Source organism: Somniosus microcephalus, chromosome 13 (genome assembly GCF_052327205.1).
Source record: "Somniosus microcephalus isolate GS21.2 chromosome 13, FLI_Smic_1.0, whole genome shotgun sequence".
In the NCBI taxonomy this organism is placed as follows: Eukaryota; Metazoa; Chordata; class Chondrichthyes; order Squaliformes; family Somniosidae; genus Somniosus; species Somniosus microcephalus.
The window spans coordinates 137844653-137861989 of NC_140999.1; the positions used below are offsets into that span (position 1 = coordinate 137844653).

The 17337-nt window shown below is 43.4% G+C and overlaps 1 protein-coding gene across 3 annotated transcripts in view; it reads left to right on the top strand.

The window, feature by feature from the left end:
- The window catches only part of tshz2 (teashirt zinc finger homeobox 2), a 556131-nt gene that overhangs the window by 257958 nt on the left and 280836 nt on the right, over positions 1–17337 (top strand). For 2 of the 3 annotated variants that reach the window (XM_086005289.1, XM_086005290.1), the window contains exon 3: positions 5030–8130. In XM_086005289.1, coding sequence (XP_085861415.1) covers positions 5030–8121 — 3092 coding nt within the window. In that variant the 3' untranslated portion in view covers positions 8122–8130. Of the gene's footprint in view, positions 1–5029; positions 9952–17337 lie in introns of those variants that run through there. The other variant, XM_086005288.1, reaches the window with a different exon arrangement.

Genomic DNA, 17337 nt, shown 5'->3' on the forward strand with positions numbered 1-17337 from the left:
GTGGCTTTTCCCCTCAAGCAACCTAACCTGTATTTTGAAATGGCCTATTTTGATCTACAACTTCGGTCAAGGAAAAAACACAAAATATGTTTAATGAGTTCGTGGTGTTATAACAAAAGGCCTAATGGAAGATCTTATAAAGGAAGTAGAAGGATTAAGGCTAGGTCAAGTAAAGTTTTGATGGAGGTGAAATGACTGACTGACTGTCAAACACAGTGTCCATTCCATTTCAGCTCTGTGCAGGATAAATGAACACTCTACTCTCAATTTTTCTAGAGGCCATTATTAAAATATTGATGAAATATTAAGTCTGGTGCCATTGCTTTATAAGCTTTTTTAGAGGGTTTTACATGTATAGTTGGCATGGTACGTTCTGCTATACCGGTCTTGACAGTGGGGGGAAAATCTTAAGCACACAAATTCAGTGTATGCTACACTTATCGTAAGTTTACTTTATGGACTCAGTGGGGGAGAAATTCGGTTGATAGCGCCACCGATTAACGCCTAAAGAGGCCGAGAAGTGGGGCGCTAGCCAATTTCCGGGCGGGCGCAAGGCGCCTAGCGCCTTGCCCCATATTGAGCATGCATTTAACGCCGGCGCTAAATCTTAGCGCCCGCTCATGGGCGCAGGCTGATTATGACGTCATTTAAGTGTGCAATGCCTTTTGTGTGCCCCGGACCGGAAATTCAGTGGCGCCCCCCTCCGTAGTGCCTGGTGCTAATAGTGACAGCTTACCTGGGCCTTACCAAGTCGCTCTCGGGCTGGAGGAGCGTTATTTAAAGGGGACTGGTGTGGTTTAAAAGCGGCAGCCATTTTTGGATCACAACTTCCTCGAGAGCTACAAAGAGTTGCTGAGCTGCACACTGAGAGCCATTTGACCACTGAGCCAGTGCAGGCAGACGATCTTCAGCCTTCTGACCATCACCTTGCTGTTGGTGAGCCTTGACAACGGGGAACCTTCCTGTGGGCACTTATTATGGGGGCTGCGTTGGAGGGGAACGTCCTGCTGCTGAATCATCTGGAAAGGGCACTGAGACGCAGGGAGAGGGGGGCGGGCATGGCCAGATGGAGGAGGGCCAACAGACGTCGCCACAGCAGACCTTACGCTGGCAGGGTTATCCGACAGCAGTTTTCCTACATGAACATGCCGGAGGAGCAGTGTGTCAGAAGGCTGTGATTTAGAAAGGAGGTGGTGACTGAGCTGTGCCAGCTGCTTCAGCCAGATCTCCAGCCTCAGATAAGGTGCAGGACATCTCTGTCGACGGTTGAGAAGATGGCTGCTGGCCTGAACTTCTACGCGAGCAGCTCTTCTCAGGCTGCGCATCAGAGGCTGATCAGAAGTAGCTTCTAGGCCCCTCTCACGGAATGCTTGCTGCCATTCCAAGAACAGGAATGGAACCGGTCTGATACCCCCAAGCCTGTGAAGGGCAAGATGCATGTAAATAGCAGGCATGGCCATTGTAAATGAAGAAAGTGTTTCATTACACAAAATGTGGTTCCTTCAAACATGAGAAAGCTATGGCAACAGAAAGCAAAACTAATACACTGACACATAACTGCCTCTCACACCCGGGAGACTGTCCAAAACATAAATCACATTCCGACCATCTTCCTTGGCCTTGATTCCACTGCGCCAACCAAAGCATCCAATGCTCCATCAGTGAGGCGTTCCGCCCTCTGCCTCACCCTTTCCATGTCTTGCTAGGCTGGTGCGCCACAGGTAGGCTCCCACCGCTTTGAAGGCCTACAAGGCAGTGAGTGTGTCTGGTGATGCCAATTGACCTGCCCCTTTAAGAGCTGGCCGGCGCCACTGTGTCTCAGGGAAAGTGATTATTGACAGCACCCTCGCTGCGTCCCGCCACCGCGAAATTGGGTTGCGCCGCCGGGTTAGCACCTTAAGAGTAGCATGTAGCGCCGCAATCACCTTTAGGGGCGCTGCAACCCAATATCGCGCTAGGTGGCGCTAAACTTTGCGCATCGCCAGGACTAGCGCCCCAAACGCGGCTATACCGAATTTCTAGGCCAGTGATTCAGAAAAACTCCTTGAAATAATTTTATGCTTAAAAAGGATAGCTATTCATTGTATAAGAGAAGCAAAACTAGGTAAAAAGTACATTTTAAACACCTTGATGTACCAAATGTTTAAGAGTTAGATATTTTAGTATGTCACAAACCATACATTTAAATCATTCTGAAAGGCTCTGGGTTCCAAAACAGCCCAAATTGAAAGAATTATTTTTTCCTTCTCTGCTGGTTGTGTGAATCCTGCATTAAATGAGTTTGACCAATCCAGTTCCTAACGGCAACACGCCCATAGCACAAAACAGCCAACAATTTGGCACAAACCACCGGTAAATTGATAATCAATGAGAAATGACCTGCTCTGAGTCTGCCCTCTATCACAATTGAGAAAACACGGCTATCAGTGCTCCACAGTGTTATGACTGGATCAATAGCACACATGATATTAGTGATATGCCTGGAACACTCAAACTGCTGCAGCTGCATCACAACACACCAGGCGGGCAGTTAAAACCACCCATGGAACTTACATACCTAGGTCCCGCAGGTTCTGGTTTTAACCTGCTCTTCTGAGCAGGATGGAAGGACACACAATAGGCAGGGTCCTTCTTTAAATATGCAGATTGGACTCCGATGACATCATCCAACTGCTATTTTAACCAGAAGCCTGTGCGGGAAAGTGGTTGTGGCTTTCCCGCTAGGCCAACCTAATGGTAAGATAAGTCAGAGCCAGAAAAGGCCCAAAAAGGTATGGGGGGAAAATTGAGTCGCGCCCCGAAAAAATTAGCGGCCCTGCGGCTGAAATTGAGTGGTAGCGCCCCAAGAGGGATGCGGGGTGCTACTGGAAGCGCCCCGCCTCCCTCTTGGGGCGCTGCGAGGGAATATCGCGGCGCTAAGTGCAGTGGTATTGGAGGCCACCTTCCCCTTCTTAAAGGGGAGGGGCCTTGCGCAGCGCGACCTGGGGCCCAGGCGGGCCACCAGGGATCGGGAGTGCCGGCAAAAGAGCCCAGCACTCGAGAGAAGTGCCAGGCTCATGGAGCGCAGCCGGCGCTCCGTGGGGGGGGGGAGGGGGGGGGTCAGGAGGCCGGGGATGGCAGCGAAGGCAGGTGCTGGCAGGCGGCCAGCAACAGAAAAGGCCGCCCGGCACCTCGCCTTTAAATAGCACCGCCCTGGCCACAGGTAAGCCCCCCTGACCCTGTCGGACATAGCATCTGGTGGTAAGTTAGGGGGCGCTACCGAAGATCGCGGCCGGGGCGCTGGGCACGGTGATGACGTCATCACTGGCGGCGCAGCGCCACGGGGCGCTAACAGTTACTGCCGCCGCTAACCTCCCGCTGAATTTCGCGGGAGGTGTTGGCAGCGAGGCGCCCAGGCGCTAACGGGAGGCGCAAAGCAACCGAATTTTCCCCTCATGGTGTTTTAATTTTTATGACTTTCCTTGTGAAGTCTAGGGGGAGCAGAACTGCTCCTCCGGACCACACAAGGAAAGTTTAGAAATCCTCCTGCCCTGGGTTACCCCCATCCCCAATCCTCGATTTCGAGACCCTCCCAAACCTCCACCTGGTGACTTAGAACACAAGTACATAAGCAATAGGAGCAGGAGTAGGCCATTCGGCCCCTCGAGCCTGCTCTGCCATTCAATAAGATCATGGCTGATCTGATCTTGGCCTCAACTCCACTTTCCTGCCCGCTCCCCATAACCCTTGATTCCCCTGTTTTTCAGAAATCTGTCTAGCTCCGCCTTGAATATATTCATTGACTCTGCCTCCTCCGCTCTCTGGGGTAGAGACTTACCTGAGTGACGGGATCGTTCCTTTGGTCTGCAACGGCAAACACATGCCACCCGAAACTCTGCCCCCATCTGCCGGCCAGCTACCACTTCCTGAGTTTCGAGCAGGAGATGGACTGAGGCTGTACAGATGAGGCTCAGCAGTTAAAATCTCCCATGCCCCATCCCACCTTGGGCCCCACTTGCCCAACTCCTGCCCCGAGTTAAAATCAGGGTAACTATGTCCATCCAAAATGTTAGCACTGAATATCAGTGGTAAAGCTTCTCATGCTGGTAGAACCCTCTCCCAGAGAGTGTAGTCACCTGAAATTTTGCTCCTTTTGTGCAGAAGTTCGTATTCAATGCTTGCTGAACCTGGGTTGGCAGATCATGCAGTTGGCTAGAGAAAATCCTTGATATATCCACTGGTAATGTCTCCAATTTTATCTGTGCTCCCGGTAATTGTAATCAACTACAAGAGATATCTGTCCTTGTTTCTGGAACTCAAGAACAAAAAAAACTCACTCAGTGAGCACGAGGTGTATAAACAGTCTATAATAAATATAATTACACTAGGCGTATCACATTGGTGTAGTCAGAAGATCATTTCTGACACTAAGGTTGAGGCATGTTATTGAGCTAGTACAGCGATAGCTCTGGTTTGCCTGTGGCCATATTGTACCTGACCTGAGAATGCTTGATGCTGATACAAGGTGCTGATAGTGAAAAATGTTCCATTGGCATCCCTCACTTTAATGAGGACAAAACTGGCTTAAAAAAATGAGAAACTAAATTTTAGAAGTATGCAGTGAAATATTAGATAGATTTTGTTGCCTTTAACCAAAAAAAGATGGTTTCAACAAAAAATAACTGTAAAATGCAGACTTTTTGTGAAGTATGTAGTTATTATGTTGTTTGCATTGCATTAATGAGAATTAGTGTGAATCTGTCACCTCACTCATTTTTTTGCAACCAAATCTATCAAATGAACATTTTTCCTTGCATGAATAAGAGGGGTTAAGACTAAAAGGGGAAAAATATGGACTTGTTGAGCAATGAGTGGAACTACAGGCTGGTTCAGCAGATGTGCAGAAGAGGGAGATTTAACCCAGCTGTCGAAAGCTAGATTGAAGATTACTGGGGACGACATAGGGAGGAATCCATTCTTTGTGTCGATGGTACTGATTGTTGTTCAGATTCAATTCTGATTACAGTTTCAATGTTTCTTTGTATTTCAGTTTATGTCCCCGAAGAAGACTTAAAGACAGGAGAACTGAGAGAAGGAGAAGATGCCAGCCCTTCTGCTGAAGAGTTACAGGGCAATGGTTACATGTGCACTGAGGAAGAGGAGGAGGAAGAGGAAGAAAGCAAAGGCAGTTACAGCTACCAGAATTCTCCACTCAGTGCAATGTCCAATCAGGATGCAGAGTGTGAATCACACATAAGTGACACCAGTGACAGATTGGCTGATTTTAAAAGTATTTCTTCCCGGGATGGGCAGGAAAAGGAAGAACAATCAAATGGAGAGATAAAGAATGGCCAACAGAACAGTTTAGGAGCAATGAGAGCTGTTTATGCTAGCTTTCTATCTGATTCATATTGGTCAAGTCTAGGATTTGACCTCAAACAATCAAAGACTGAAAGGACAAGCTGCAAAAGCAGCAATGAAAGCACCAAAAGTAGTTTCGATTGGCACCAAGATGCATTATCCAAAACATTTCAACAGACATCCTCTGGCAGGCCAGTGCCTAAACCAAATCTTTTCAGTTCAGTGCAGTTGTACAGGCAAAATAACAAGTTGTTTGGGACTGTTTTCACAGGTGCCAGTAGGTTTCGCTGCAGAGAATGTAGTGCAGCATACGACACTTTGGTAGAGCTAACTGTGCACATGAATGATACAGGACATTACCAAGATGATAACCTCAAAAAAAATGTGGACCATAGCAGCAGTTGGACAAAGTCACGAAAACGGGCTTTGCAGGACATGGATGGAATGCATGATGCCCAGAAAGTTTTAAAGTGCATGTACTGTGGTCATTCATTTGATTCCCTTCAAGACTTGAGTGTTCATATGATTAAAACAAAACATTACCAGAAAGTGCCTCTGAAGGAACCAATGCCACCTATTGGATCAAAGTTAGTCCCTCCCACTAAAAAACGAGCCCAGCATGAAGTCAACCAGCCTTGTTCGCCAGATTCAACGACTGGAGTTGCAGGGACATTCACAGGTGAAGCACAAAAGAATTCAAACCCCTATGTGTCATCTAACAATCGCTATGGTTATCAAAATGGTGCCAGCTATACCTGGCAATTTGAAGCCTGTAAGTCTCAAATCCTGAAGTGCATGGAATGTGGAAGCTCGCATGATACACTACAGCAGCTCACAGCTCATATGATGGTAACGGGGCACTTTCTTAAGGTAACAAACTCTGCATCAAAAAAGGGAAAACAGATTGTTTTTGACCCTTTGGCTGTGGACAAAGCACAGTCAATCGCAGAAGGACCATTGAATGAAATCCAACCTTTGGCACCAGTCAGCAAATTGCCTCCAGATTCATTAACACCATCAGTACTAGAAGACAACAAAAACCAAGAAGAAAAGCAAGAGATAACAGAAGATATAGAGAAACCACATAAAGATAAAGATAATTGCAAAGATGACAACCCAGAGAAGATGTTTGATCCCACACTTCAGTATCAATACATAAGGGAAGAAGATCTAGAAGAGAGCTCAAAGGGAGGTGGTGATATTCTTAAATCACTTGAAAACACTGTTACTTCAGCCATCAACAAAGCCCAAACTGGGAGTCCAAGCTGGAGTGCTTATCCAAGCATCCATGCTGCCTATCAGCTTCCAGGGATTATTAAACCTGTGCAACTCGGTACTCAAATATTACAAGTTAAGCCAAACCTGAAACCAATAGCTCCAAAAGTCAGGTATTTCTCTGTTATTACAAGTAGCCAAAACCAACCCCTTCAACCCAACAGTGACCAAATTAAGGAAGAACCGATTAGTCCAGCTCATGAACTGCTTTCATCCAAGTTAGAAGAAAGCAATATTGAGAAAAAGGATCCAAAGTTAAATCTTCAATCTGGAATGGTTTCACCATGCAAGAAGGAAAGTGAGAACCCAATAAAAACAGAGACTCCTGCTGATCTGCCAAGGACAGATTCACCTTGCTTGAAAGATGCTGAAGAAGTAAAGGAAAGCTTCAAGAAAGAGCCTGTAAAATGTGACACAGGATCTCCAAATTTTTCAATAACCAATGGTTGCTCTGGAATGGCTGTTATCACAGACCACCCATCTGAACAGCTTTCCATCAGCCCACTTAGTGCATTACAGTCTATCATGAACACTCATCTTGGCAAAGCTGCCAAGCCCCTTAACTCAAACTCAGACCCTGTAACTATGCTATGTAGACTCAATAAAAGTTTGTTGGAGAAATCCGCTTCACCGCCAGGTTTAATAAAACCATCTAGTCTTGCTGATCGTTATTACTATGAAAGCAGTGATCAGCCAATAGATCTCACCAAATCTAAGAGTGGCAAAACAGTCCAATCAAACCCGGTCAAATCCTTTACTTCGTTACCTTCCAAACATGCTTTATCTGACATTGCTGATATGGTAAAGGTCCTTCCTAAAGGTACAACACCAAAACCTTCTACCTCATCAAAGATGACAACAGAGAGGTTAGAGACTGATGTGAGGAGCTTTGAAGATGTGTCAATGGAATATTTACCAGTTCAGAAAAGAAAAGGTAGGCAGTCAAACTGGAATCCCCAGCATCTTCTTATTCTGCAGGCCCAATTTGCTGCCAGTCTGTGGCAGACAGGTGAAGGCAAATATTTATTATCAGATTTAGGTCCACAAGACCGTATGCATATTTCAAAGTTTACTGGACTCACCATGACTACCATAAGTCACTGGCTTGCCAATGTAAAATATCAACTGAGAAAGACAGGTGGAACAAAATTCCTTAAGAACTTAGACACAGGACACCCAATTTTCTACTGCAATGATTGTGCCTCCCAGTTTAGGACTCCTTCCGCTTATATTAGTCATTTAGAATCGCATTTGGGCTTCACTATGAAAGATATGGCAAAAATTTCTGTACAGCATGCCAGAGGGGAGCAAGAAGTGTCAAAAGTGACATCTGAAAAGTCAACAGGTCCATTGGTAGCAGATGAGGACACAGGCAGCAAGTTCCAATGTAATCTGTGCAATCGAACTTTTGCTAGCAAGCACGCAGTAAAACTGCACCTCAGCAAAACGCATGGCAAGTCACCAGAGAATCATTCGCAGTATGTAACTGAACTAGAGGAAGAGTAGCAACTCAAGGTGAGCAATCAAAACTCTGTTTCTGTTCTGTTCAAAGTAATTTAATTGTCTAAATCACATTGGGAAGGTGAGTCACTGTAAATTATATTAAGCAAACTGTATTCTAGGGAAGTATAGTGGTCAAGAAAAACAGTAAGTCCTTTCCAAAATGTCTTTCATTTTTCTAATTGGGAATATCCTGGATAAATATTCATAAAGCAGAGACTTTTATTCCAAAGGCCAAGGCCATCATCTTGATTGAAGGTGGCTTATTGTACTTTGGATAGATAAAGAAATAATATGTCTCAGAAATTCAGGGTGTTTTGTGAAATTTTGTATAATGTATAGAGCTGTTTGTTTCTCAATTGGCATAATAAAGTGCCCTTTATCACACTCTTAATGTTAACCAAATTCAATCTGGTCTCCCCTGTATTAGATGTAGATCATTGTTCCAGTTATTTACAATGGCAATTATTCAGACTTTTTGAGGGTCTCCCAAGCAGTTTGAACACTGAAGTATTACAGTATATCTGAAATGCTGAAAATGTACTGAAAAGCATTTGAAATATTTGGGGTGAAATTGCTCAAGCCAGTAGCGGAAAATGGGCTGATAAATCGGCAGCCTGTTTTACATCATGCTTTTCCTTACTATTCACTTCAATGGAAAAGAAAAATGGGCATGGTGTAAAACGGGTTGCCGATTCATTATCAGCCCATTTTCACCCCCAATATGGGTTGGCTCTGCAAAAGAGTTTTTTAGAATCAGTTTAACAGCTATGGATACAACACATATGTCTCAAAATCTTGCATTTTTTTTATATCTCATGATTGTTGTTATCACATAAAGATTCTTAATAATGATAAAGTGTGTGGATATAAATGGGTGTATTTTTTGTGTCTTAAAATAATTCTGATGTACATTAATGAAGTTAAGCTTTTGATTACTGAATATATGGCATTTTTCAGAACACAAACCCATTCTCAGTTGTCCTCTGTAAATAATAACCTATTAATAAAATGTAATTTTGCTTGGGCCTATTTTAAAAGGATGATGGAAATAACACAGTTTATTGAATATTTATTTGAAAATATTAATTGAAATGAAGTCAGAATCATGTTTTATTTTATGAAAATGCACAAATGTATAATAGGTACCATAGTAAACCAACCCTAGCAGTCTACTGTGAAAATACACTGGACCCTTTCGCTGAAAGTCATACAGAAAATGTATTATAGAAAAGTTTGTCAGTGTTTACTGCTAAAACCTTTAATAGATAATGCAGAATTGGCCTAGAAGGGAAAAAAATAACTCGAGAGTTTGATACATAAATAAGGTATAAAGCACGTTACATAGATTACAATTTTATTTGAAACAGTCAAAGTACGTCCACTGAAACAGTCAAAATGCATCCACTGTGTCCAGCTGTCTATCACATTATATAAACTGCTACTAACTCACCATGTGATCCAGCAAACGTAATAAAAGGTTTTTGCTATAGTATTTTTATTCGAAGCCGATGAGAAACAGATCGAATCTAAATCCAAAGTGATCTAAATTTGGCCATTTCAAGTTCACTTGGATTCTGCCCAGTTCTGATTACTTTGGTTGCTGTCACCTTGCCCTATCCCTCAGAAGGGTAAAATGTCCCCGTGTACATGTACACTGCATTTTGCTGTATCCTGATATTGTGACAGGCAGTAACCAAGTGACTGGCATCTGTCATTGGAGAAAAGGTAATTTTTTTACTTTACTTATCTTTACCATCAATTCTCTGAATGTTAGAGGAGAAAGGTATAAAACTATTGGCAATCTAGTTCGAAGACATCCCACCTGCCACTTTGTGGGAAGTAATTGTACAATTAACCTGGTGACTATCACTATTGCTGATCAGGGAGTGTGACTGGGAGGTTGGATCCAATTCCTTGTGGCTCAGAGGTAACTGTGAATCCATATTCTCCAGTAACTGCTGTCGGTTGGGGTGGGGGGGGGGGGGGTGCTGGGAAGGAGTCTGATTTCTGGCAGTCAAATACCAGATAATATGTCACCATTTCTGACACTGCGTGCTCTGGAGAAACTTTCTGCATTCAATTTCTGCAAGTGACTACATTTGTATTCCCCAGCTGTGTCATAGGGGCATGAGTCCTTGCCACCTGGCAGCTACATGCCAGTCGGCCAAATAAGATCTTCACCCTCAATATTAGCCACAAATTAGAAAATGTGAATTGGAACTCAAAAGCTGATATTCATCTCAAGATGTTAGGTTGGAGAATGGGTGTACTGTTCAGGTGAAACAATGAAGAAGCAGAGAGAGAATCATGCTTTGATTAACAGAATCCATGCTTACAATAAAGAAGGTGTTTAGTTTTATATTTTGTTACTGAGGGAACAATAAGCAATGCATATTCCACTAGTGGTCATTGTGTTTGACTGATTGTTGCACTGAGGAGCTCATCCAACTGTAGGCAAGTAACGCCTTGTGTTAAAATGTAGGTTCTTTCCCAATACTTTCATCTTGTGGTCACAGCAAAAAGGCAGTTCCATAATTACACTGGGTCTGCTTGAACGAAAACCTCTGGTCGTTTACACCTGTTTATGGGTTAGCTGAATAAGCCCACATGATTTTGCTGCTGAAGTTACTAATATATGCTATATTATAAATCCCTTCATCCAAAAGAAATTGCATTAAATCAATTTTAGTTTTGAGATGTTAAAATTTAAAGTTTGCTAATTTAAATTTGAAAGGCCAGTTTTTATTTCTCTGCTGCTCCCACTCCAGCATGCCCTGATGAAAAGAACTTACATTTATATTTTATTCAAACTGATGGAATTTCACTTAACTTTCTTGTCATAAAATTCCAACTGGTTCACTGATATCCTTCAGGGAAGGGAATCTGCCACCCCTACCCAGTCTGGCTTACACTTGACCCCAGTCTTACACTATGTGGTTGACTCTTAATGGTCTTTGAAGTGAGCTATCAAGTCACCCATTTCTATAAACAATTACTGCAAAGCACACTATCCTGAGAGTATCATTTACTATTGTTGGGAGCATCATGATGATGAGGACTGCAGTGGTGCAAGCAGAAGGCCCAGCACCACTTTTTCAGGACAACTAGGGATGGACAATAAGGGTGGACTTAACCAGCATCCTGAGAACAAATGTTTAAAGAAAAGGCACAGAACAATGAGTCACAGAGACACAGCTAGCAGAAGCCATTTTTAGTCAAATTTACCCTTACAATGTAACAACAACAAGTTGTATTTATATAGCGTTTTTAGCGTAGTAAAAATGTCTCAAGGCGCTTCACAGGAAACAAAATTTGACACCAAGCCACAAAAGGAGATACTAGGACAGACGACCAAAAGCTTGGTCAAAGTGGTAGGTTTTAAGGAGTGTCTTAAGGGAGGAGAGAGAGGTAGAGAGGCAGAGAGGATTAGGGATGGAATTCCAGAGCTTAGGGCCTAGGCAGCTGAAAGCATGGCCACCAATGGTGGAGAGATTAAAAGCGGGGATGCGCAAGAGACCAGAATTGGAGGAGCGCAGAGATTTCAGAGGGTTGTAGGGCTGGAGGAGGTTAGAGATAGGGAGGGACAAGGCCATGGAGGGATTTGAAAACAAGGGTGAGAATTTTTAAATTGAGGCATTGCGGGACCGGGAGCCAATGTAGGTCAGTGAGCACAGGGGTGATGGGTGAACATGATTTGGTGTGAGTTAGGCTATGGTCAGCAGAGTTTTGGATGAACTCAAGTTTATGGTGGGTGGAAGATGGGAGGCCAGCTTAGAGAGATCTAAAATAGTCAAGTTTAACGGTAACACAGGAATGGATGAGGGTTTCAGCAGCAGATGAGCTGAAGCAGAGGTAGAGTCAGACGATGTTACAGAGGTGGAAATAGGTGGATTTGGTGATGGCGCAGATATGTGGTTGGAAGCTCAACTCGGGGTCAAATATGACACCAAGTTTGCAAACAGTCTGGTTCAGCCTCAGACAGTTGCCAGTGAGAGAGTTGGAGGTGGTGGCGGGGACCGCAGACAATGGCCGGAATTTTGCCTACTTGGGCGGGTCCGGTGTGGGCGGTGTCCGTGGTGGGTCGCGACCCCGCTGCTGGCTCCATCCCGCTGTTGAAAATGAATTTACCTTAATAGGGTAATTACCCTAATTAGCCCGCCTAGTGCGTTACCCAGCCCAATGAGATGGAACGGATCTGGTGATGTTGTTCATGATGTCTTTTCACCCGGGATCTTTAAAGGGACCATGGCCACATTACGTTTGAAGTTTAATCTAACATAATGCTGTCAGTGTACTACAGCATTGGAGTGCTGCAAACACTGACAATGACTGCACAGAGGCAGAGGGCTGCACCCAAGTTCTCCAATGACTCCCTCCATGTGCTTATGGAGGGAGTCAGAGTATGCAGGGAGGTCGTCTTCCCTTCCGATGGGCGAAAGAGTTCACCCCAGCAAACCAAAACAGGCTGGTTGCAGATTGCGGAGGAGGTCACAAGCAGGGAAGTGGTCCGGAGGACCTGGGTGCAGTGCCTCAAATGTTTCAATGATCTCATTAGATCAGCAAACGTTAGTACAAAGCCACACTCAACTGCATCCTGCTGTGCCTCTCATCACATCCTCATCACTCTGCCTTCCCAACCCTACTCCTGCACATCCTTACTCACACCAACATACCATGCACATCCACCCATCCCTCTGTCTCTATCTACATTATCACTTCCCCATCTCACTAGCCACCCCTCACACTCACCCTCATCCTAGTGCAATCATACCAACTAACAGAGCACAAGGGTAGCCACAAAGGTGTTTTATCTAATGTTTATGTAAAGTTTCTGTTAATGTGGTGTGAAACATAAAAATCTTTATTTTCAACACTTTTCATTCTTGGACAGATTTCTGTGCACCTTTGTAAGTGGCTTAGTGAGTTGCAGTGAATGGTGAGACATAACGGTACCCCCCACAATGGTGATAAGTGTGAAAGGAATGGCTTGGGCATTGTAGGGATGCTTTATGGTGTTGGTGCCAACCTGGCGCATCATGTGGCAGCCATATGGGTGTACAGCGTAAAGTTAACTAAATCTGGCCATAATGAGGCCATTGCTGGCCTCCCGGGCAGCAATGTGCTTGGGTGCTGAGGCCCTCTGTCCTGTGCAGCATCAGGTGATTGCGGAGAAGGTTGGTGGTGTTGTTGGTGCTGCTGGTGTTGAGGCTCATCATGGTCCGATTCTGTGAACCAAGGTGAGACAGTATAAATGGCACCCATGTTGATGTAATAGATGGCAGGTGAAGTACAGATGACAGAAGCATTCTGTCAATGGTGATGGAGTTCTTCCAATGAGGTGACACTGGAAGGAGACTTTGCTGCAAAGACTTGCAGCCTGCAGAATCTGTGCTGGAAATGGACTGAGCAACAGCTTCTGCCTGAGGGAAGTGATATCTGTCAGGTGGGAGATTTTACTTTACGTTTGATGTTTCAAGTAATCAGCTGGAGCAATGGCCACGGAACTCCCGCCTCAGGTTGACAGACATGGTTCCTGAGCTGCGTGAATCCCGTGAAAAAAGGCTCTTAAGTGCCTGTAAACTACCTGATAATGATTTCAATTGTGTTGCCCTCCACCGCCGGTCAGTCAGCTCCGCGATGACAGACGCGCCTGGGGGAAAGGCGCATGGGGGCGGGATGACAGCAGGTTCCCGACTCGGTCAAAAATAACAATTTCCCACCTGACCCGCCACCGAACTTGCCTGCTATCAACCTGGAAAATTCTGGCCAATGGCTTCGGACTTCCCAATTTTTAGTTGGAGGAAACTCCTGCTCATCCAATACTGGACGTCGGACAAGCAGGGTGACAAATTAGAGATAGTGGATGGGTCAAGATAGGTGGTTTTGAGGTAGAGCTGGGTGTCATCAGCGTGCATGTGAAATCGGACATTTTTTTTTTCGGATGATGACGCCGAGGGGCAGCATGTAGATGAGAAATAGGAGGGGGCCGAGGATAGATCCTTGGGGGACTCCAGAGGTAACGGTGCGGGAGCGGGAAGAGAAGCTGTTGCAGATGATTCTCTGATTATGACTGGATAGATAAGAATAGAATCTGGCGAGTGCAGCCCCACCCAGCTGGACGACAGAGGAGAGGTGTGGAGGAGAATGGTGTGGTCAACCATGTCAAAGGCTGCAGACAGGTCAAGAAGGATTAGGAGGAATAGTTTACCACAGTCACATAGGATGTCATTTCTTACTTTGATAAGGGCTGTTTCAGTACTGTGGCAGGAGCGGAAACCTGATTGGAGGGATTCAAACATGGAGTTCTGGGAAAGATTGGCATGGATTTGGGAGGTGACAGCACGTTCAGGGACTTTGGCAAGGAAAGGGAGGTTGGAGATGGGGCGGTAGTTTGCAAGGACAGAGGAGTCAAGAATGGGTTTTTTGAGGAGAGGGGTGATGATGGCAGATTTGAATGAGATGGTAACAGTACCTGATGAGAGAGAACCGTTAACAATATCCGCTAACATGGGAGCCAGGAAGAGAAATTGGGTGGTCAGCAGTTTGTTGGGAATAGGGTCGAGGGAGCTGGGTCTCATGGACAAGATGAGCTCAGATAGGAGAGAAACTAGAGAAAGATGCAAGTTCATAACGTAAAATAAAATACAGAAATCTCCTTATTTGTTCCAGCAACCCTCTAACATCTGCATCATAGTAAGAAAAAAATGTGACGTGAATTAACCATGCATTAATGCATTTTTCGTTAATGATTCTGATATTGGTATTGTACAACATGTATCTGTGTGATATAGTTTTCAACATACTGGGTCTGATTGACGTTGCTACACATTTGCACTGCGTTTTCACCTGGAGTTAGCCTTCTTTCCTAGATTACAGAATTTGCATCATGATGTGATCATGTAAAATGGACAGTCTGATGAATGGAGAGGCCCCAGCATCGAGCTGCCCATCTAAATACTTCAGAGAGCATATGCTGTACAAACCTCACCTACATCCAATTCTCAATGAGCCCACAACACGACCTATGCCTCATGCCATGGAATTAACTCAGTCCTGTTAATGCTCAATGCACAGCACTACCTAAACGTACAAAACTCTGCAAGGTCCTCAACGTGTGTATCTAAAATACCTTATAAGCCATTATGTACCATGATGCAAGAAAACATGTAAACTTTGTAAATTTCAATGATATTTGAGGAATTTTCTTTTAAAAAAGAGAATGATCCTTATTTGGGAAATAAATCAACTGTAATGACTAAAGGAATACCAAGATTGGTATCACATCACCTCGTGGTCTATATTTGCTAGGTGTGAAGCCTAGGAACCAGAAGTTGCAATTTTAATCCAATATTTCTGTGTCAGTAGAATTTATACCAACATGGCTTTGATCCCGGTTTCACATTGTAATGTAAATGTATTTCAGTGACAGTCAATCTGATTATGAAGCAATTAGCCTTGATCAAGCAGCAATCTTGAATTTCAATTCCAACATTCAAGCTGAATGAGCCCACAACATTTTGCTGCTGAAATTACTAATACTGGCTAATATAAGGAGCGTCACCCAAAGAGAAAACATAATTTAAATCTATTTTAGTTTTGAGATGTTAAAATGTAAAGTTTGTCGACTGAAATTTAATGGGGCCAATTTTTATTTCCATGCTGTTCATACAGCAGCCTATCCAATGTAATACTGCAGTATTAAATAAAAACAGAAAATGCTGGAAATACTCAGCAGGTCAGGCAGCATCTGTGGAGAGAGTAAACAGGGATAATATTTCAGGCCGATGACCTTTCGTTCGAACTGGAAAATGTTAGAGGTATAACAGGTTTTAAGCAAGTACAGAGGCAGGGAAAGGGGGGAGGGGAGGAGAGGAAAGAACAGAAGGGAAGGCCTGTGATAGGGTGGAAGGTAGGAGAGATTAAGAAACAAAAGGGATGATGGTGCAAGGCGAAAGGAGATGGTAATGGGACAAGTAAAGAAACACAAGACGGGTCTAGAGGAAGTGTAAATAGGAATATTCACCAACATCTGCTGTCCGAAAAAATAGTATTAAATACTGGCAGAATCACACTTGGCTTTCTTAGTTTATTTTTTTCATTAAAAATATATATATTTTGTAAACTGAATGCAGGCCTCAAACAGCTCTGTCAGATCTTCCATTTAAGAAGTAATAAATAAAGTGTTACTACAGGGGACCTTTTAGAAATGCATTTTGGCCATTTTTAGGGGAATGTTTAAGTACAAATTTCAGTTAATACCTTTCTTCAAACTGTAATAGTAATTTACAACTTCCTGCACCCAAAATGGCGAGGGGTCATACAGTTTTAAAATCACGGCCATAAAATTGTACTTGTATTAGAGATGTGTTTACAGAAATTTCCAGTAATTATTATTTTTGTCATCTGATGAGTCAAGAGAATTACCAATTATGGTTAAAAAAATAATATTGGTCATTGTCAATCTGATTTGAATTCCAGCACAACTTGCCTTTCACGTGGGTCAGATTATGGAGTCTCTGCTGTACATCTGTATGTTAGCAAAATGAAACATTGTCTTTTTAATTCCATGTTGAAATCTTCCCTTCACAGAGACTTGTGGTATTGGAATAATGTTCGCGTGAACAAAAGCTGGAGTGCCTAAGTAAAATTATTTTAATTTATACCCAGGTTACAATGAATTAAGTTCACTATGATCCTTCATTAAAAATATAGTTTATTATGAATGACCAAAGGCACAATATTTTAGGAATTAAATAATGATTCTTAAAAGTTAACGGCCCGGATTTTGCAGTAGGAATAACGGTGAGGCTATCAGCACTCACCGTTATTAAAATATAAATCAGAGAGACTCGGCATTAAAATACATGAAGGGCATGAAGTTGCTGTAGTTACCCACTAAACATGGCAGGAAAAGTTAGGGCTGGTGCATTCAGGTGTTAGTGAATTTTTATCAGTGTGATAAATCTTAATTACTGCCAAACAACCTCTCTGGCACTGAAAATTTACTTTTGCAAGTGTGGATTCTCATTCTTTCAGATTTTAATTATTTTAAGATATTTTATAAAAATTTAAATAATTTTTACTTTTTCTTTCTCTTTTCTCTCTTTCTCAATCCCATCTTTCTTTTCCTCACTTTATTTCACTTTCTATACATGATTTTATATTTGAATTAAATATTCTAATTTATACATCCTAGTTTAGACTCTGCGGGGGTGATTT